The 23642-nt window shown below is 37.5% G+C and overlaps 1 protein-coding gene across 1 annotated transcript; it reads right to left on the reverse strand.

Moving 5' to 3' along the window:
* Positions 1–7732: 7732 nt before the first annotated feature.
* WDCP (WD repeat and coiled coil containing) lies at positions 7733–23336 on the reverse strand. Its single transcript, XM_062571186.1, has 3 exons — positions 21414–23336; positions 12320–12440; positions 7733–7899 (listed from the first exon to the last, which is right to left on the reverse strand). Exons 1-3 carry the CDS (start codon positions 23334–23336, stop codon positions 7733–7735), a joined length of 2211 nt encoding a protein of 736 aa, XP_062427170.1.
* Positions 23337–23642: the final 306 nt, after the last annotated feature.

Genomic DNA, 23642 nt, shown 5'->3' on the forward strand with positions numbered 1-23642 from the left:
GGTTAGCATCAATCAAGGATGGTTTTGTTAAAGATGATTCTGTTTTGAGGCAGAAGAATGAACTAGGTAACCTTCCTGCGCAATGTCGTAAGGCTTTATGGTAGATTAATGTATTTGTACCACTGTGAAAGTGTTGGGAGGTAAAATTTAGTCTCTTGGTTAGTCTCATTTTATTGTATACCATAAATAACATAGAAAAAAATGAAATAACAGCATGTGTATTAAAAACAAGGTAACCTTATGAGAATCTTTTCAAACTTAAAATTAATTTGGGTAAAACAACTATTATGTTAATAAAGATTTTTAGTATGACAGTGCCCCTTTGGAATAATCTTTCCAAAAATATTTTGATGCATACTATTTCAGAACAAATAATATTTTCTTTTAAATTGCTTATCTTTGTATCCATAGTTAGTGCAGAATAGGCTAATATACAAATCACATCCTCATGGATATTTAACATGCATAAAAGGTTTTCATGCAGAAAAGGTTGTCAAATCTTAATCTTTCTAGTAGGCAACTGTCATTCCCTTTTATTTGTGTCACAATATATAGATAGATCATTCCTCCTTCTTCTATATATATCTTACTGTGAGAAACCTTTCTTTCAGCAATAAACAAAGTCAGTCCTAGGTAATTCTATTTTCTACTGTTGCATTTTCCATTTGTCTTGTATGTAACTACTCTGCAAAAGCCCTTCTTGCATCTTTTAGTTCTTACAGTAGTCCTGCTTTTCAGGCACACTGTTATCGTGCACAATTTTCTTTTACACTATTTACAGATGGAAGTGTTTTGCAATAACAAGTATTGATGAAGATCAGTGTAGCTACATTTTGTGGTGATAACAATGTCCTTGCTATCTAAATAAAATGTTAATGATGAAAGGTCGACTTGGTAGTGAAGATCGTAGCTGTATAGACGTTACATAAGCATTAGAATATTTACAAACTGAGTATGAAACTGTGACTTCTCTGAAGTCTATGGAAGTTTAGCAGTAATTTCAATGGAGCCAGTATTGTCTTGTAACCACTTTTGCATGAACTGAGGTTCTGAGGTGAGGATAACAAGGGAAAAAATCAGCCCCATATTTACAAACTAAATTGTGGCTAGTTTCCTATCTATGTTAGGTACAGTGTAAAGAAATGCAGTGAGCATTATTGTAATAAATACTTAAGTGTTAAAGCTAAAAAGGGCATTATTGATAACTGCAGAAACACATAATTCACTGATACTTCAAGGTATGAGATACGATAGCAATGGGGGACTTAGTAATTCATTTGTAAAATGTAAGAATGATGATGCCTCCTCTACTGTGTTGGTACAACTGTTGTGCAGCTGAGCTGTTAATTGAATCAGGAAATTGATCTAATTTAAAAGTGTTCTGATAAGTCTTTTTTTTTTTTTTAGCCATTTAAATGCTCTGACCCATGCACAGCCCAGTCACTGCAGCATGGGAGCAGGAATGAACAGGGTTTTTGCTGGTATTGCTTCTAGAAACTTCACCTCTTCAACCTACAGTCTAAATTTCAGTTAGGAAGTTAGAGCTTTTCTTGCATTACAAAAATTTATTTTTTGATTACTGAAATCAGAATACTGGGAATTTTGTGCTAGCTTTGTTAACATTCATAGAGTATTTCATTGTCTTAATATACTGCCTTATGTATTCTTGCAACTTATTAAGTATCTTTGAAGGAAATGGCTGTAGCCCATAAAGTGAACTTCTGGTTTGCATTCATCTGGAGTCTGGGTTCTTTTTTGTGTAGTATTACACTGTGTTGTTTAGATGTACTTCTTTCTTGGCTGTGTACTCCCTTCTCTGTTTGTTAAGATATCGTGGTGCCTGCTGACAAGCTGGATGGATTATTGCCAAAGGACAGAGGATGTCAAGTACTAATGGTTTTAACTAGCAAGTCTGTACAACACTGCAAATGTCATCTCCTGTACAGGAAGTCTTTCTGTGCCAGTACTGAGCTTTGGCACCACATGCCTCCAAGCACTTGATCACACCTGGCTATTGACACACGTGTCAAATCATAGTTGAAGAAAGGGAGACATAAAGTTCAAGGACAGCTTTGGCTGCCTCCAAACAGAGGCTGAGTTGCTGTGAGCACTTTGGAAACTCATATGAGAGGGACCCAAATGTCATTAGCATGGAGATACTGGCAATCCTCTACTTTTCCACTAGATAATAGCACTGCGGGAAAGAAGTGAATCTCAGCAAAGTGAATTTGCACTTAACAGAGAGATTGCAAAATTGTTTCAGCCTTGCGGAAAGCTTAAGCCATAATATTGAGTAAGCAACAAGTATATGAGTTGATTTCTGTTGTGTGGACAATGGAAAAGAAACTCATACGTGAGAAATTACGTAACCTCTGGGATTTACCTAGCCTGACTTCACACGCTTAGAGTTAGGTCAGATGAATCCAGGTCTGAACAAATTAAATGTTTCATAACCGCATAACTGATGTTGTATGTTGTTTTAAGAACAGGCTAGGCAAACATCTAACAGGATTTGTCCAGGAATAATTTGTAGGGTTAGAGAGGGGACTTTTTGTCGCATGTACGGATGTATACTAGTAACGGAAACAGTGTCAGAGAACGTTCTGGGGCACTGGAGCATCTGTGCGGTTAAATTGCTAAAATGGCCATTCTCAGTGCAGAGTTTGAATGTGAACTCTATTTTCTGGAGGATCTGAATTTTGGAGGATCCAAAAATTTAGTGTTGTGGACATGACCCTTGCCATGCCAAGGCAATCTGGATATAAGAGGACATACAGTCACGGAATAATTGAGGTTTTGAAGGCCCTCTGGAGGTTTCCAACCTCCTGCTCAAAGCAGGGCTGATGAGAGAGTTAGATCAGGTTGTTCAGGGCAGTGTCTAGCTGTTTTTTTAAAAATCTCGAAAGATGGAGATTCCACAGTCTCTCTGGCTCCCTCTTCCAGTGGTTAATCACTTTCATTCTGCAAATGTCCATACCGAATTTCCCTTGCTGTGAGGTTTGGCCATAGCCTCCTGTTCTTTCACTGTGCACCTCTGAGAAGAGTCTGCCTTTTGTCGGACTCTCTTCTCTATTATCCACCTTTAGGTAGTCCTTGGCACAAGGCCTTTCCAGCCTTGTTCACTATGATTTTGTAATTTGATTAATTCTAGTTAGAAACATTGGAAGGGAAAAATGGTCCAGTGCTTGCAGTTTTCTGCATCTGTTAGAATAGGAAAACCTGAGAGTAGAACTAGCTAAAAACACTTTCATTGTCCAAGCTGTGGAAAGATAGCTATGAAATCAGAAAAAGAGCACAGGAAATTAGGCTTTAAGATACAATTTATGCCTTTTCAATAATTTCAAATGCAGTAAAGAACATTTATATAAAAGATTTTTAAAATGAGTGTAGATACTATTCCAAAGTTTTATTTAAGAGTACATAGATCTTCAATAACAATAGAGGAAAAAAAGAACTAGTTGAGTGTCATGTTTGGTTAAGTTTATACACTTCCTTTGGTGACCCGTGACTTTTTAGCTATTATGAAGTATATCAACGTAATATTTTGTTATGCAAAGTCAGCATCGTAGATTGGCCAACAAAATTTCAGTTAAGTTTGGGTTTGTTGCATTTAATTTTCACAATACTTTATTACTGTTTTCACAATCAAAATGTAGGACATTCTGCCAAAAAACAAAACGAAATAGTCTGGCATATAGAATTTGTGTTGTTAGCAGTTCTGTCAAGGAGTGGGGCAATATGAGAAACCTTGAAGGCTGAAACAAACTGCTGCATTCTTAGCAGCAAAGTTACAGAAAATGGAAGGTAAGATTTAAATACAATTTGAAGCAGATTTGCTTTTAAGTAAAGATATACTAACTCCTAAAAATATACTAGGATACATATAAATGTGCTGGATAAAGATGCAGAGTAATTAAAATGGAAATATAGGCTTTCTGGCTTGTTCCTCACAGGAGAAATGTTCTGGAGTTGCTGGTGTACTCTTGAGTGTTCTGAGCAGCACTGGTATGGCATACTGGGTGTAGTCATTCTGCTGTAACATCCAATTTAAGTTTCTTGTTTCCATAGCTTTCCTCTGTTGTAATTAGGAAAGACAGGCTCCCCTACAGGGTGGCTCTGACAGGAACCCAGCGTGCATATGCCAAGCCTTCCCCTGGAGGAGCCTGTCCTTTCTGCTGGTTAAAGAAGGAGCCTAGAAGAGAGGTTTAGCAACTTCATGAAAGTTGGGTTGAATGCACAACTTCCCTTTTTGTAAACTGGTCCATGTTGGCCACTATATACGAAATAGCCCTTCTGGAGGAAGGTGCATGCTTCCCAGGATGTGCTTTTCTTCTTTTCACAGCCTGCTGTCTCCTCAGCTCATTTAGTACTAACTCTTTTTATCTTTCCACATGCTTTTATCATTGTTTGTGCAGAAATCTTCTGTACAGCTTGTGCTTAATGGAACAGTCTTCTTATATCTCTCTACTTCACTGATTCTCCATCTGTTCTCCATCCAAATCAAAGCTGAAAATTTATCCTCTGCTTTGCATAAATCTCTTCAACACTTCTTCCAGTGCTTTTATTACTTCCAATTTTAACTTTACAGCTCTGTGTTAGACGCTATATAAAATACTTCTGCACTGCACAAGACCCCTAAACCATTACCTGAAAACAAATGTTTCTTTATTCAGGAGTTGTCCATTTTTAATTGAGCATATGTGATTTAAACACTTGTTTTCAAATGGAGTACATGATAGTGTGTTCATAAAGGGGGAGAAGTGCTATTTTTTAACTATAAAATTTTAGTTAATTTTTTCTAAGCCTTTTTACGCAATTGTATGTGTCCAACAAGATGATCTGGAGTCCTCGGGATTTACCAGAATAATTGCACTGGGTAATGATACCACCTTAAGACAAATTAATTCCTACCTAAGCTCAATAACCTTTGTGTTGTACAGCAGAGGGAAACAATCTTACTAAAATATAACAAATCCAAAAGTCCATTAGGTATCATGGAAATCAGACCTTGAATTTTACAGCCACTTATTCCCTGAAACTAATCTTTTTGTCACCTGGTAATTTATTTTTTATTCTTCTCTTTATCTCCAGAAAACTAAACCAAACCAAATTGTGATAACCATTCAGACATAAAAGTTCCTTTCACTCCTGAACTTTTCGACATTCAGAATATTTTATAGAAAAGTAATACATGAAAAATGTAAATGGTAGTGTGACAGTCTGGCAATGGAATATATAGTGATAATTACAGTTTTTGAGTAGGCATCTTTGGTACACATACTAGCTGATATCTGCTAGCCAAGAGTTTCACCTTCTCAAAAATTCCCCTTTCAGCTATTGCAACAGTATAAAGATAGCAAGATGACGAAAGATGGAACATGAGTATTCCTCTAGCAACAAGGAAATCCTTAGGAATAATACCTATCATGACCTCAAAGAAACTGCACAGTGCAAAGGAGGGTGTCCTGGTGTGTTATCCAGATGATAGGCTTGGTCCTGTTTCTCTTCAGGTTCATTGGGGTATAGACAGGACTGTTCCATATAAAATACTTCTGTGTTTCATTAGCATCATATTAAGTGGACCAAACTGTGGGGCTCCCACTATTTCCCTTAGAAGACAGTATTTGTCTAATATTTGACAGAAAAAATCTCCCTTTAACTCTCCCTTTGGTTCAGCCTAAATATTCCTTTAAAGTATATCCTCCTATCATTTCTAGCTAATATAATTAGCTTTTATTTTACTTGGCCTTAATAAATATTTTAAATACCGCATACTGTTGTGAGATGCAAGGATGCTGTTCAAACATATGTATAAGAGTAGACAAATCTGCTGCTTCAGAATGGCTTAGGTCATGTCATTTAGAAATCTGGCAATGTCTCCCCTCACCGTACAAGGTCTATGAACCCCTATATTACCCTTTTGCTTTCAATGTTTTGGACTGATTTCAGTGAAGGAAAGCAAGACTTAACCCAAGTTTTTTAAGCAATGATAATATAAATATTATGTTGAATAGAATTTTAATGTAAAGTAGCAGGTAATCCAATTAACTGAGTAGTTAAAAATAATAGATATTTTTAATAGTTGAAAGCTACAATATGTTCAGGTTTGGGGGTTTTTTTTTGTTTGCTTTTTACAACCTGGAAGCCTCCTATTGTCCACTTAAAAAGAAGCAAACAAAGTACTACAAATATACCCAGATTCACTGAATACCTGTGGTTGCAGGTGATTTAGAATGATGATTTCTTTGTCTCTGGGAAGATACTTGCATGATAAGAACACTACTTATTTGTATCAGGAATTGAAACTGTTCCTCATGAGATTTCTGGCTTCATCACTGGGATGGTATTAGTGCAGAACTTTCAAAACCCATGAAGTGCTTTCAATCATAGATGTATTGTCTTGATCATGGCTTGGTATGAAGTATGTAACTATGGATTTTAGTATATCTGTGCTCTATAAACAGCTTTGCCATTGACCTCAGGCAGGGAAGAAAACAACTCTGCAGAAGTAGTCACAAGAACCAAAGTGCATACTGTGGAAAATAGTTATTTTAATAGTAGATTAAATAAGTCTCATCCCTTTTATCTTCGCGTGCATGTACAGGATGAAGCAAGCATGCCTTTCCATGTTTTCTTTTGGGACCTGTCCAATAGTATGAACTGCTAGGCCTCACACACGTGGCTACTCATTACACTTTACCCATCTCTTTGCACTTACAAAAGAAAAGTCTGGGAGTTCGTTCAGTTCTTTCCTTATTTGTGACCATAATCATGATAGTTTTAGCTTCCATGAATCTGTCTGTCTGTCTGCTTGTCAGATACGTTTGTACTACCCATTATCTCTGAAGACGAAGTTTATCTGACTAAATGTAAATGTCTGTATTTAAACTAGTCACCCTAGCTTGCTTTTGCAGCCAGTGGAAAGGAATAGGCCCTCAGGGGTGGTTCACCGTGATAAGTTTTAGAAATCTATATTAGGACACAGTCTGCTGTAGAAATGCTATTTTTTTGACAGATCTTCCAGCAGTGTAGATAACTAGTTCAGTGTAGACACCTGCATTTAGCCAAAAGAAATTTACACTGAATGTCTTCAATCTGTAATTTACCTCACATGTTATTTTCTTTCTCTTCTGCATGCATATATAAATTTACATGCTATATAAGACACTGACCTGAGACAGTGATGCAGCTTTTTTTAATAGCTGAGCATTTTCATATAAAAATTACGCATTTTTGAAAGCATTGCAGGTTTCCATGGGATCCACTGGAATAGCAAAAAGAGCCTGGAATGGTTTTCTTTTGATTTTTTTCTCCTTAGTTTTCCTTAATAGTTATAAATGCACTTTAATCACATTTTCTTTGGCCTTTGTGTAGACTGTACACCTGTATTTGCTAGATGTGTTGTTATTGCATAATTTTTAGCATAATATTGTTTCTCCAAGAACATCCTGACCATAAGCAAAGTACAGACTAGTCTCAGCGCTCCAACCCACTGACAGCCATTAATAGCAACAGCTGTGGTAAACATCAGTCTAGGTCGGATCCTTCAGAAGAAACCATGCGGGCTCAGCCAAGCCTAGAATCTAGCTACTGTGTAACCGTGCCACAAATTTGACAGTTAAAATACACTGAAAGTACTGAAGTCAGCTTTCTAGTCATTCGGTTGCTGACACTGCAGAACATCTCTTTATTGTATTCGAACAGAAGGTCATCAGCATTCTTTGTTCAGAAATTATGTCACTCTGCTTGGTGGTCTCATTGAAATGCTCTTTTGGTAGGAGTGACCTCCACAGACTTCTGAACTGTCAGTTCCATCCCTTATGATTATCTCTTGTGTTGCTTTGAATATTAATGGCACAAAGCCGTCATTGTCTGCCGTGAGCACAATCCAAGAAGAGCCTACAAAAATTAAGCATAAAAAGGAAATGAGTGTACTGCTCTGGTTACATAAAATGTACAAACAAGTTTTAAAAAGTCACCCAGCCCATGTGCAGAGCAGGCTTTCTTTTTGTGCGCTAAAGCCTTATTACCCTAATGACATTAAGTTCTGGCAATCCGTGCTAAATGCACCTTTGTGTAAAGGCAAAGGGAAACTAAATGAAAGGGCTTGAAAGGGCTTGAGGCATTTTGCCCCTTGCTTAAGTAATGTTGAGTATCAAGGTGTAGTTTTGGAGTTAGTAAAGAAAATGATTGTGCTGTATTTGTTCTAGAGAGAAATAAGGTTATCATCTCCTTTTCTGTCAATCCAAGATTGTTCAGTATCTTTTCAGGCTCACCTGACAAATGGGAAAAAAAGTTACGCTTTGAGGAAGATTTACAGAAGAAGAGAGATTGATATGTTTTACTTCTCTTTGATAAATAACTCACTAAAGGATTTATTTTTATTTTTCTCCTTCTTGTTTGAAAAATCAGGAATATTAAGTTTTGTCTCTATGTTTGTGGAAACATTTTAGTGATATCAAAAATACATATTGTAAGCTTTCTTAGCATGACTTGAAGGACTGATTTTTGGTAATCAGCATTTATACAATTAAGTATACTCATATAATGCAGCTGTGAGATTTCTTGTCCTTTAACTATCTGTTGAATCTTTTCATAAAGAAGAGAGTGAATAAAATCTGAATAACGTTTTGTCCTTTTTTCAGGAAAAAGGAGGCAAAATTAAAAGGCAAGACCGTCAAAAATACTGAGATTCACTTCATATAATGCATAGAAGCAGCAATAAACCTGAAAACCCAGGCTGTTTTACTTTCCTTTGGAAATCAGCTTGAAAATGAAGCTGTATCCATGAGCCAGCAATGTGCCCTTGTGGCCAAGAAGGCCAATGGTCTCTTGGGGTACATTAGGAAGACTGTTGCCAGCAGGTCGAGGGAGGTGATCCTGCCCCTCTACTCAGCCCTGGTGAGGCCTCATCTCGAGCACTGTGTCCAGTTCTGGGCTCCCCAGGACAAGAGAGACATGGAGCTACTGGAGAGAGTCCAGCGTAGGGCTACAAAGATGATCAGAGGGCTGGAGCACCTGCCCTACGAGGAACGGCTGCGAGAGCTGGGCCTCTTCAGCCTGGGGAAGAGAAGCCTGAGGGGGGATCTGATCAATGTGTAAAAGTGCCTGAAGGGAGGCTGTCAAGGAGGTGGGGACAAACTCTTTTCAGTTGTCCCGTGTGACAGGACAAGAGGCAATGGGCAGAAACTGAAGCACAGGAAGTTCCGTCTGAGTGTGAGGGGGAATTTCTTCCCTGTGAGAGTGACGGAGCACTGGCACAGGTTGCCCAGAGAGATTGTGGAGTCTCCTTGTCTGGAGATCTTCAAGGTCTGCCTGGATGCAATGCTGTCTACCATGCTCTAGGTGACCCTGCTGAGCGGGGAGGTTGGACTAGATGATCTCCAGGGGTCCCTTCCAACCTTACTGATTCTATGATTCTATGATATATATTTTCTCGTGATTGAAATACTTCCTTTTGTATTGGATATTGCAGTTATGATAGGAAAGAGTGAATTTTCTGTTCGTCTTTTGTACAGTTTGACATTTTATGAAAAAAAATCTGTGGGAACAGATACACATTGTGGGAGCCCTTGTATCACATGTTTTTTCATACAGTAGGTGGTCCTGTTGTTATTGAACAGGAGACATAAACTGGAATTATCTGAGGTACAGAAAGCCTTGCTGTGTTCTTTTGTTGTAATTTTTAATTTTGAGGGATGAGTTTGTGTTTTTGAAAAGGAACTGTAGCAGATCCACAAAACCCATGCCTGGCTTTTCTCAGTCATAACAAAACATTTTACTGGACAAAGTAAATCTCCCCTCCTTATACAATGAACGAAGCACTTTTACAAGCTGCTACATGTTGTCATGTCACCTATTACGTCATAAGAAGATTGAGATCCTAAACCGTGAATCTTTAATCTTCTACCCTTAATACTTTCTTTCTAATTCTGGACAGACTTCAGGTTCTACAAACAATGAGCCTGAAAGCGGAAATTCTGCTGCCCAAATCAGTGGAATTACATTATTGCTCAAATTGGTAAAGCAAACTCTTCTGTCTCACTTTTGGTACTTTTATTTCCATCCATTGAAATGAGTGGAATTCTCTGTATAGAGAGAATGGTTGAAGTACATCCCACAGATTATTTCAATGGTGGAGAAACTTTGTGCACAATGCAGTTCCCTTTTGTTGTGCACAACAAACATTACAGATGACCTGCAGAAAACAGAAACTTCTGTGTGCTAATACGAGGGCTATATGGCAGGCTATGTTTAGTACAGGTAATGGTATTACAGTCCTGGACTTAAAGCACACATGATTAGGACAAGTTCATTGCACATATAACTGATTATTTCAATAGCCTTGCCTTGGGAATGAATTTGGCCTACAGCTGTAGACTATCTTTTTCAATATATTCAAGTTGAAGTATGTATTCAAAGGAGAAAAGGCTAACCATTGCAGTATAAGCACACTGTGCAGTACGTCCCCTTTAATTATATATAATTAGAGGATGGGAATGATATTTTTAAGCATTAAATTTAATATTCACGCCTTGTGGCAAAGGAAAGATTTAGGAATATAAGCCTCTACCGGTCAGAACTGAATAAAGAACTACATAATTACCTCTTCCCTGAATCTGATGATTTTGCATAGTTTTAGGAGGATTCTTGAGTCAGTTGTTCCTTTTGCTGTCAACAAACAGACTCAATTTCTGAACAGGCTAGCAGCACATTGAACAGAAAGGGGCACAGGTTAGGAAGATTCTAAGACACTGTCTTTTTGATATCTCTGAAGTCTAATGCACAAAATTGAAGGGTAGTGTTCTGCTAACTAAATAGTCACATTATAAGGCTAAAAATAGGCTTTCTCAGGCTCCTTCATCATACAGGATTCTACACCCCTTTTTTCATTATGGGCATTCATGTTTCCAAAATCAAGAACTGGAAGTGCAGGCCAAAAATGGGATCCTCCTTGTCCTGTAAAGCTACATTGCGTTATTGCAGTGGTCTGCTGGGGAATAGCTCGGGCCTCTACCACAAATGCAGATTTTCTATATATGCTTCCATTCTACTGTACAGTCCAGGAGAGATGTGCTGACAAAAATACAAAACCTATATATCCTTACCTTCTGGAACAACTCACATAACCTACTATAAGCCAGGGGAAAACTGAAATGGCCCAGTGTGTCTGGGATAAGGCAGTTCTACTGAGCTGTAGTATCATGGATACAGGCCCTTGTCTTCATTCATGTAGTCTCAGCAACAGCAAAGACACAAGCAGAGTAAGAATGGCAGAATAAACAATATGCATAGGAAAATGCGTATTTTCCCTCTCCTTTTCCCACTGTCCTTGTTGCCAGCACCAGTAATATCCCAAGCCAGGTTTCTTTTTCATCTGTTATGTAGCAATTTGCTATGTAACCATCATTACTTGGTAAATTATAGCTTAGATTATTGCAGTCCTTTTCATTTTGATTTCACCAAAAGTTGAATGCATTTCTCATAAGACAGAGGGTACTGATTAAGCCAATGTGTCCCTCTGCCTGTCAGGCTGAGACAAGGGGCAAGGTGATGAGGGATTTATTGACCTCTCAGGGTGGAAACTATGCAAGAAGATCATAATTAGAGCCAAAGAATGCATACCATAAGATCATAATATACTTACACTATGATGAGAAAAGCTGTCAGAAGCATTATAGAGAAATATGTTTGAGAAATAACAGTCTGTATGTTTGCTGAGGAACGAGTACATATGAACAGACAGGGACAAGGTAGTTCAGAGACCAGTCTGGGGCTAGAATTTCACTGGCTGCTCCCATTTTTGCAAATAAATCAGTGATGGATGGTAGATATGTGAGACTGTCAAATTAGAACATTGAGTTATGTTGTTTATCTTAGATTAAACTAATCCCAAATGCTACATGACACATGAATATCAAATTCTGAGGATGATTTTTTATTCAGCCTACTCTTTATTGTCAAGTGTGGGATGTGCTTGTAAAGATGGGCAAGGCAAAATGCCAAAAGGTCTTATAAGAAAGTATTTCTATTTCCAGATAGCACAGTGTACTGATTATTTTCTCAGCCTTCCTCAGTAGAGGCATCTAACAGATTTCCCTGTTAATAGGCAGTTCAGCAATTACTTAGCATGTAAGTGATTTCAAAAGACACCGGGCCATATTTCAGACAAAGAAAAACAACTACTTATCAAGAAAAGTTAGGTATCTCCATTTACTACAGTAAGGAGTAATTACTCTGCCACAAATGCCTCTTTCATGCTAAAAATCTCAGGCAAAACCAATAGGTGAAACCAATGCCAGAAATAATAAGAACATACCGTGTCTCATTTCAATAATGGGCAGATCAAAAAGCTGCTGGACTAAACTCAGGTGGATCTTGCCGTCACAGAGGAGAACAGCTTTTGTTTCTTCTGCAACTGCTCCATTTGAAAAACATTTCTTCAAATGCATGTATGTAAAAGAAAAGATCTTGTTAAAGACTTGCATATCTTACCTCAATTCTTTTAACCTTTCTTCTGTTCCTACTCCTTGCAGCTCTATACTAATATTGTTTTTTCTTTCTTTCCGTTTTTGCTAGAATTTATAAATGGCACCATGACTCAGTGCAATTCCAGGCACAATCTTACAGTCTTATGTGAAGAGGAATATGGCTTTTTACTTGTGTTTCCAGAGCTCAGAACCTCATCAGCCCTGTATATACATAATGCGTTGGTCTGTGCATATGTGTCTGTTGTGCCTTTCTGCCTAAAGAGTCAATCCAGTGGAAGGGAATATGTCAAGCCATTTCTAGAAGTCACCTGAAAGTTACTTAAGTCTAATGCAACCACAGCAAATGAGCAGTCTGCTCAGTCTGAGTTGTGCCTGTGGGTGTTTTTTAGAATCACTGGTCAGCTCTTCCACCCCATTAAAATCCATCTGTGTGTTCTGGCAGAGAGAGAATTGCAGAGAGACTGTGAAGAGAGGCTATACAGAGAGGCTGTAAAGCTGCTCTAATAAGGTATCTGGGGAATCCTATGGATTTCTTTGAGAGAGAGGGAGGTGTACGGACTTAGTGCCCTGCAGGTTGCTCTGACATTAACAAAACCCCCCACGCTTTTGAATATAAAGGTGGCAGACTTGCGCTTCATGAAGTTTAGCTGGCCTTGAGAATTAACACCTTTGAGATCCATCACCCTGAAGACTGCAAAGTGCAAAGATCACAAAATAATTGTTACAAGAAATTGAGTTAATGTGGTTATAGAATGAGTATATATTTGCATTTGCAATTTGTTATCTGCTGTCATTGGAAGGTCAGTTTTAGCATTACAACTTTTCCAGTGACTCAATGCTACCTCTAAATACATGTGAATTGGACATTTTCTTCTAAATCATCTTGCTGTATTTTTGTCCTGTAAAATTCCTTTTGTTCCAGTTTCTTCCCCATACTTTCTACTTGTTTGATTCTTGTGAATTTTTTGCCTTTGACATACCTTATTTTTGCAAAATCTCCAAATTTAACATATTTGTTAATGTAATTAAGTCTATTTATCTCTTTTCAAAGGTATTTCCATTTTGTACATCCAGAATGGATGCAAATTAACATTTTAGAACGAGTGAGAAAGAAGTCATCTATCCCAGCTCCCATTTTGGTCCTGCCCTGTCTGTGTTTGCTCCATATCCCTGGATCTTTCTTTCTGATATAAAAATTCTGGTTGAGTCAGTTCACACTGCATCTTCTATTTCTGTGCTCAGTAATCTATTCTACAAGTTTATTAACCTTTGGCTAAATATATGTCTCTTAATCTCTTTTAACAATCATCTCTTAATTTCTAATTATGCTGTATTTTTGGCTCTGTTAGTCTCTCAGTGAACATATGCTTTCTTGCTTTGCAACACCCTTTCTAAACCAAATAATCACATTTATTTTTTTTCCATACATGAGGGCATGTATGCCCTCACATAACCACATAGGATTCTCTAAGTTGGAATGTCTACCAACTGTTGTGAAAATACTGTTTTCACTACTCTGTTCTACATTGGCTATGCAGATAAAGTCCATAGCTGATTGTTATTTAATTACATATTACAATAGTTTGAAGATGTAAGAAATATAAAAATAGCTCTCAGTTAAAAACCCCATTGAGCTTCAGAGGTTTTCTCATAATTTCCTTGTTCAAAACAATTGTTGCTGTGTAATAAATAGGGAAATATCTAAGGAATGCATCAGAGGAGTGTCATTTTCTTAATTACAAATATATAGTAAGTTTTTATTACAGCTTATCAGAGCTTCTTTGTTACTTTCAGGTCTTTTAAAATTGTATAGTGCTATTCTACTGAACCTAAATACACTTAAAACTCAGTGGGCTGACTTTTCAGCAATGAGCATGTACTTTTACATTTACATTACAAAAATGCTATTTGTTTGTACTGATATTGATGCAAAGTTTTTTGTTACTGCTTATGATTAAATCTCACAACTGTTTAGTTTTCCTGAACTCAGTTTGAAATACCAGGGTTTATTGTAATGAATTGTGAACAGTGGTGGACTGTAACTGAGACAGGCAGATTGCCTTGACTGGAGAGTTTTGTTTTTGCATACAGATGTGCTTCAACCCCCTCCAAATCTGAAAAAAAAGTAATCAAACTGTGCCTCCGTTGACTTGAAATCAGTCAAATGGAAATATATATTAAGTATGTATGTTGCAGTATGTTTTCTACTTAGTCATGCAAGTTATTCTTGTAACTGCCATTACAAGTAGAAGACATTTTGTATTTTATATCCTAACCTATGATTTTACATGTTTTCAAGTATAGACCCGGGAGCTCCAATCTCAGAATTGTTTGTCTTTCATTACTTCTAAGCATTCATATCAAATTATTCTCTCTGTTTATAATGATAAAATTGATCAGCTTTACCTTCTGTTTTTGTGTGCTGTCAGGTCAAGAATATTTTTCTGTTTTAAACTTCTGTTTAGCCTCTTTGTTTAATGCTTGATGATGATAACATGCCTTCTCTTTGAAGAATACATTCACACACATCATGTCATATATTAACCGATTTAAACCCATGCCTTCTTGAGAGGCAGGTAATTGTTATTATTCCCTTTTTATAGATGATCAAACCATGACACAGGAAGATTAAAAAATTTACTCAAGATAATGCAGATAATTTGAGACAGAGTTAGAAATACAACCGAAATCTCACCTTAGTACTTCTCATTTTCATACCTTGCCAAAGACCATTTTCTAGTAAAATCTAGCTTTAATCTAGCTCTTCCTAAAATATATGTCTCTGCTTTTGCTGTGTTGCTGTTTGTTTCCAATGGAAGCCAGAGGGTTTGTGATTCTGTTGAAAAGCCCTTAATATTAATTATTTTGTCCTAAAACAGAGTTTATTGGTGGACTCACAGAAAAAACAAATAAGTTTCCACATGCTTGAGTGGATGTTTTCAGATCAAGTTTCTTTAGCCAACTCCCTGTAGTATGTCAGGTCCAGCGGAAACAAATCATCAGTTCAAGAACTGTTTTCCTTCATCAGTGTCAGCCTGCCCCTTGATCAGATTTTATAGTCTGTAAAGGGTCTCCCGGGCTGCAGCCAGCCAATCACAGTGTTGCCAAGCTGTGTTTTAAAACTCATGTTTTGGAAAACAGATATATATGGGAAGAAAATCATTTACTAAAGCAGAAGAGGTTCCTGGATTAGCTGCCATGTACCATATGTGTGCGCAATAAATCAGCATGTATTTTCTCTGTGTTTTGAACCCCACTGAACAGTCAGTTAGTTCTGCCTCTTGACCCCTTTTCCCTATTAATCTTGTATTTCCTAATACACTGCCCACACTTGCCTAGATGCTAAGATCATCTCAGGAACTTAAATTTAATGACTGATGAAACAATGAGGTAAATCAGAATATGCTACCAATCAAAAATGCTCCTGCTAACACTGGGTCAGTGATTCACCGAAGTCTGAATGTATCTTTCTTGCATATGGATCAGTAGAATTGTAAAACATATTCCAGATGAGGCCTCACCACTGTGTTGCCTTTCATGCTGGCTATACCTCACTGACGTATCCAAAGATTGCCATTCTTCTTTTAATAACTGTATCACATTTCTGATTCATAGTCATATTGTAGTCACTTAACATATGCAAGCCTGTTTCCAGCTAATGAATTTCCAGTATATAACAGAAATTCTTGCTATTAATCCTTGAATATATGACTATGCACCTCATAGTAGTTCATTTAAATCCATTTTTAATGTTCTAGACGTTAAGGTCATTGAATTAAGTGTGTGATATGCTATCCTCCATTGAAAATGCTACAGACTTTGTGTCATAAGGAGATTTTATTAGTGTATCTCATCAGATCATTAATAAAACTTTTAGATTACCCTGAAGATCTCTTGTGGGAAAATCCACTAGTAAATTTCCTCTATTTCCTTTTATTTTGGCCTAACCATTTACTATTGGCATAACCATTTACGTGGAGCTACTGGAGAGAGTCCAGCGTTGGGCTACAAAGATGATCCAAGGGCTGGAGCACCTGCCCTACGAGGAACGGCTGTGAGAGCTGGGCCTCTTCAGCCCGGGGAAAAGACTGAGGGGGATCTGATCAATGTGTATAAGTATCTGAAGGGAGGGTGTCAAGGGGACAGGGACAAACTCTTTTCAGTTGTCCCGTGTGACAGGACAAGAGGCAATGGGCAGAAACCGAAGCACAGGAAGTTCCGTCTGAGTGTGAGGGGGGATTTCTTCCCTGTGAGAGTGACGGAGCACTGGCACAGGTTGCCCAGAGAGGTTGTGGAGTCTCCTTGTCTGGAGATCTTCAAGGCCCGCCTGGATGCAATGCTGTCTAGCATGCTCTAGGTGACCCTGGTTAGAGTGGGGAGGTTGGACTAGATGATCTCCAGGGGTCCCTTCCAACCTTACTGATTCTATGATTCTATGATTCTTTCCTTTAGCTAATTCCTTAACCATCTTATATTTCTTCTCTTAATCTCTGTTCTCTGCAGTTAACTAAATAATCTCCCCTATGGCACCTTTTCAAGTGCTGTACTGAATTATAGGTGTTTTAAATATTCTTCATATCCTTTGTGTGAATAATCTATTCTTTTATGAAAGAAAGATACCAGGTTAGTCTGTCATATCTATGCATTGTAAGATGAATAGGTCTGTATTGGTTACATCTTTATTTTAATTTTATTAAACCCTTGATTTCAGCTGTTTGAATTGTGGCCCAGTGGTAATTTCAGCTTTGATACCCATTAGTCATACCCACCAGCTTTTGCCTTGCCCCCGTATTCGTTATACATGAGGGGAGAAAAATGGTAAATTATACAAACACGGGGGGGATCTGGCCAAGAGGACACTGAGAAAACAGGTTGTTACAGGAGGAGCTCTGAAGAGGAATGAGGGGTGTGACTTTTCACATTCAAAGCCCTGTGCATTCTTAAGCCTTGTGCAGCATTGCCACGGGTAGTAGTATTTGGGTTTGGCAGAAGCTGTCCTTTCCTATAATGAATTCTATTGCTGCTATGATTCCTGTTTTATTTTGACGGATACTGGTTTTATTTTGATAGAGGTCTTGATAACTATGCATTCTTTTTTTTTTTCTTTTAACTCTGACCTTTATGTCCTTCGCAAGGTATGAAATCTTGGATTTATCTTTAACGTTACATATTCCATTTCTCTTGCATTGGTATGTCTGACAACCAGATCATCTGGTCCAGTAAAAGATATCGCAAGCCTGCTGTGAACCCTGCTTATCTTGCTGTTGATCAGTTTTAGAACATGGTCAAAATTTATCCTGAGTGGATCCCACAACCTTTGTTCAAAATCTTAAGCACGCATTAATCACATCTTCCCATGACTACTGCAGTTCATCCTTTTATGGTCATCCTAAATCTCTTCTAAACTTCAGGATGCCTGATAGTTTCTTACTCCAAGAAACAGTCATATCACCTTCCTCTTCCATCATTTTCATAGCTGCCTTTCTGTTGCTTCGCTCGAGTCAAAATTGCCCTTTGGATTTCAAAAAGGTTCATGGACTTACTACAGCTGATTGTTACAGCTTGGTTTATCCTTATCTCCTTGCTCATTCTATGCTGCCACCTTTAATGCACCCCCACTCTTCTTTATCTCTATTCCATGTATTTATATTAAAAAATCTTGTTGTCATGTTTTGATCCTTTCTATTCTCCCACCTCTGTGTAAAAGATTGTTTGTTTTATAGCTGACCTTGGCAATAAAGTATCTCATGGTAAATTGTATGAAGATACTATAAAAATACAAATTGACTTGTATGCAGTTATTGGTGAGTGTTAAGAAAAGGAAATCTTGATGACTAATTGCTGAAAATGTGTTTATTCCCTGTTGAATTATGCAACTATGCTCTCAATGATGCAGACTTCTGACATTATATTGCTTGTGAGCAATATGTAGGTATTTTAAGATACCCTTCAAATTAAGATGAATCTTGTGCCTCCTAAAGGGGTTTGCCTAAATCCCATTAATTTCAAGTCTAGATTGGCTTCATTTCCACTATAATTAGCTTTTGAATGAGGCTTGTTTAAATACTCTGCAGCTGTTTCTTTTCTGGGGAAAAACAATGATAAAAGTATCCTTTTGCAAAATGAAACAGAAACAAATCTGTGACAGATTTTCATCTCTTTCTTTTTTCTTGTTAAATAAAGACAGACTTATGATTCAGGATAGCATGGAAGGGCAGACAGACAGACACAATAAGAAGATATAAGTCTGTATGTGATGAAAGAGCAATAATATTTGCTTTTCAGGGTTGAATGATCAAGTCACCTCTGGTGGCTGAATGCTATTACACCAGTGATAGTGCAGTGACATTTTCAAAGCATGAATGATCATGGGTTTTTTACAGCTATGGGATGCAAAGAATATACATTTTCATAGCACTGCATGGATGTGACTTCAGTGAAGTTATTAGTAGATTAGAACTAACAGAATAAACAAAGATTTTGAAGAATTTTTGATAAATACACATGAATTATTAAGTAATTCACATTCTGTTTTATATTCCAGTTTGCTAAGCAAAACTGGAAAATTTTATGTATGTAAATAATATTTCTGCGCAGCAAAGTTCATAATCGACCATTAATTATTGCTACATTTTTAGCTCTAATGGCTTAAAATTTCCTTTTATGTTTTTAATGCACAGAAGGGGTTATGCAGCACTGATCATTTTTATATTTTATAGTACAAGAGATTTCTCAATCAAGATTGATCCTCTGCTGTGCTGGGGATTATACAAACAAGACATGCACTTGGCACAAAAAGCTGGCAGATAATGGCCACATTATTGACTGGACTGCAGTGTTCCTAAAATTTAGAATGTTTTCCACAGGGTGATATTTATATCATAAGGCAATAAAGCTATTTCCTGACTTTTTGCACTATGACCATAGAGCCTGGCTGGAACCCATAGCCCAGCTGGTTTCTGAGCTCACAGACTGCTAATCAACTCCTGAAGGAAGAACAAGGTTCAGATGTCTGAATCCAAACTAATCAAAACAACTGTTTTCTGAGCAAATTATTAGCTGCCTATGAAGCAAATATTTCCCTGTCTATCTGGAGGCCTTCTTGTCATCAGTCTATTTTTCATTATTTTTTGGCATCTAGCTGTGATCCTGTTAGATTTCAGAAGCAGGGTTGAACTATGCAAGGCATTAGATGTGAGACTTTCTTAGAAGAGCTACATGCATCTGAAAGACATTAAGTGGCACTTTTTCTGAGTCATTATAATGTGGTACTAGAATTGCTGTCTGCTGGATTTATGTAAAACCAACCTGTTTATATAAATAAGAGACTTCCTTTTCAAATGTAGTTAGTCTGGCAATATTTTATAAGCACTACATTTTCTTTGTTTCCAAAAGGAAAAACAGGAAAATTAATTCTTACTGCTTGTGCAAGCAAACATGCGCACACTGACTTTCAGATCTTAGATTAATGTTAGGTGTCATAATCAGAACTACTCTTTGGAAAGGTTAATCTATTAGAATCCAACAGATAGGCCTCCTTGATAAATAAATAAGTTGATTTATGTTAAGAAATCAGAATTAAATTGAACCTGCTGTAGAGAACAAGAGTTTATTTTTTGACGAATAAAATCATAAATTTTTAAAATAGGCATGTTTGCTTTTTTCAGCAGATTTTGTATAATATATTCAAGTTAAATTATTGACTAATTCAGATCAAAAGCTTTGCTTATATACAGAATACCTAACTTACTAAAATCTGCTAAAATGTGAAGTAAACAATTGCGAAAAAGTAATGAATATATTTGAATTTAGTCATGATTCTCTTAATGAATGTTTTGAGAGAAGTGCTTAGATGTGAATCCCTTTAAAATAAAAGGAGGACATTATTGTATATTTGTGAGTCAGATTTGATTGAGACATACATATTTCAGCATCATCACTGTAATAAATGCATTAATTTGACATAATAGTGCTTAGAATGCAATAGAAATAGAAAATTTATAATTGGCACCTATATCCTCAAATGGACCTCAGTTTCAGCAGCAGCACCACCACCACCATCAGTATGACCAAAAATATTATATTACTGATATTACTGCTAGCATTACTAAGAGAAAGAGTAATAAATAATTGCCCAGCCTGTATTCTTTAGTCAGTTGAAGTTCTTACTGATGTCAGCAGGACTTTTGCCAAAATAAGGTTGTGATAGGAACATGATGATTTGACGTTCACCTATTCATTCACCTATTTATTCAGCTATGTATTTAATGAAGTAATTACATTTTGACTTTTTTCAGAAAATTTGAAATAGTAATACTTTTTAAATAAATTGATTATGTCCAGTTTTGTAAAAATTAGCAGTAGAAATAAGCCGACTTCATATCACTCCCATTTGAATTTTCTGAAAGCTGAGATTCAGTACTTTGATTCAGCCTTCATGAGCCTTCAACCTCCAAACTTAGGATTTGAGTTTGGGTTTGAATTTATCAGGTTGCTGATGAGGATGGCTACTGTACCACCCAACTCAGGCTCACCACTGTCCTGGTGAGTAATATATAAACCTGTCCTGAAGTAATATATAAACCTTTTGTACATTAATGACTGTTTGGCTCTGTTCTCATCTTTGATAGATACACACAGAATCAGCAGGTATCCAAGACAGTTGTGCAAAATCAAAGAAAGAACAGACCTGGATCTTCCTTGTAAAGTATCCTGCAAGTTACCCACATAGTCCTTAGTTACTGTTTCAATGACAAATTATAATACCTTTTAAAATAAAGCTTGATGTCAGACTCAGATTACATTTCTATTTGGTTAATAAGAATTAAACTGCATCCTCTTAATTTAAAAATAAATAAATAAATAAATAAGAGATTTTTTCTTTTAAATGCAGTGCCTTATCGTAATATTTGAAAAAGTTACCTGGTAAGTGATGTGAACAACAGGTGGTTCCTCTGAACATGGATAGGCTAAAGATATCCTCCTCCCATTTTTAGTGAAGTCTGTTAGTTCAGAAAGACTCAGTTGTAATTCACTGAAGCTCCCACAAAGTCTCTCTAGATTCCTAGATATGTGACTCATTCCTCTTTCACTTGGCAAATTGTTATTTTTAGGAGAACTTGATGTTTCTTGGATCACATTGAACTGCACTTTAGGAGAAGTTGATCTGTTGGAAAGCCTGGTAGGTGTTCTGAAACCAAGAAGAGCCATTGAACGATTGATAGGTTCAGCATCCAGAGGTTCCAAGGCAACTGAGGGGTCAGTTGGGAACCTTTTTTCATCCTGATCACTCACACTTGATGAAGAGCTCTGTTCATAACTAGGGCTCTTTACTTCTTCTATGAGTCTTCTCCTGCCACTAGGAGATTGAATAACTGTGCTCCGTGGCATTAGCAGCTCCCTGCTTTGAGCTTGGTCTTCTGTGGCAAGATTTTCGAAGAACTTTCTTTTTCCAGGTATATTAACAGAAGATTCAAAGTTACAAAACATATTCTGGTTAGTGTCAGGCAGTGATGAAGAATCTTCTTCAAACATCAATTCTTTGGTCATTAGACGCATTACATACCTGTCTGAACTCGAAGATGGAATGAAACTAGGCTCGGGGAACTTTTGTTTTCCAATCAGAATCAGTAGGAGTTTGTCAGTCAAAAAGCATAAGCCCTTTGGTCTTTCATTTTTTTCAAGCTGGATTTGTTGAATATGGGGCATGCAGGAAGAAGTTACTGAATATACCAAAACAATGTTAGAAGTATTAGAGGCTACTGCCACAATCTGAGCTCTAAGGTCAAAAGCCATTATATCAGGAACCAGAATACCTGGGATAGTAACTTTTCTGGTGGTAGTTACCTTCCTTTCAAAAGTCACCAAGATCAGGTAGGAAGAATCCTGACCATTTATTGATGTGTAGTCTTTGCGTTTCAGAGTAATCAGAGGCCCAGGATCAGACCTCCGATGGTCTGCAAGGATATTGGTTAAATCCACAGGACCTGATGAAGAAGATGCTACTGAATCCACAGTGACTGATCTATCTGAATCTGTAGACTTCCTTCGCAGGTCCATGGAGTATTCCTCGTCACCAAGCACCAGAGCAGACTGTGAAAGTAAGGAGCCAGTTTCTGTGCTAGATGGCACATCAAATGTGATGCCTGCATTCAAACCACAGATCTTATCTAAAGGAAGCTCAGTAGCTACAGCAATTTGGAAATCCAGTGTGGCTTCTATAGCACAGATATAACCTCCCACATCAAATACTGGGCAAAAGGAGCACGCATTTAGAGTTTTCTGAGTATCATCCCATATATAGGAATGAAGGGCACTACCTATAGCAACTACTAAACGGTTACCATCCTTAGTCCAGCAAGCACAGTGGATAAGCCCACTGCTTTTGATGTCTGCTTTAACCCTGGCTTTGTCAGAACGAACAGTATGCAGGACCGAAGCATCTCTTTTTGTAAGCACAGCCAGGACCTCTTTCTTTGGATGCCACACACAGCCCTGGGAAAGCAGTGGAAATGGCTCACCAATTTCACAAGTCTGAGAAATCAAGGGTTTGTTCTTCTCTGCAGTGCTGTGGCCCAGCTGCCAAATGCTAACATGCTTTTTATGCTGAATAGCAAGCAAAGCTGGAATGTCTGTAGAGCAACATTGGCCCCAGTAAAGCCCATGTACATGTTCAAATTGACCAACAACGCTTGAGTCTCCAAACTTTATTTCTCCATTATGATAATATAGAGAAGTCAGTACCACTTGCTTCCCATCTGTCCAGGCAATTCCATGCACAGGGTGGATGGCCTGATATAAAGCGTTAAGGCCAGTTCTCAGCAGTTTTGCCTTTCCCAGCTCCATCTTTTTAAGCTTTCTGTCTACTGGTGATTATTCCAAAGCAGAGAATCCATGGAATTCATTTGATGATCATGATGAGGAAAAAAATGTCTTTGACTTCCTTCCCTTCCTTCCCAGAATCAAACTGTTTTTTCTGCTACTAGTCCAAGAGCCTGTATTGTGAACTCCCTCTTGGTAAGCCTGCAGCTGCTCTTCTAAGTATAAATCCATGTGAAAGCTGCTTTTACTGTGTCTTCCCTGGGAGGGGTTACCATCCTCATGTGATGGCTAACAAGGTTTAACTAATTACTGTGCATTTTCAAAGAAGTC

The sequence above is a fragment of the Rhea pennata genome, chromosome 3, assembly GCF_028389875.1.
Source record: "Rhea pennata isolate bPtePen1 chromosome 3, bPtePen1.pri, whole genome shotgun sequence".
Taxonomy (NCBI): Eukaryota; Metazoa; Chordata; class Aves; order Rheiformes; family Rheidae; genus Rhea; species Rhea pennata.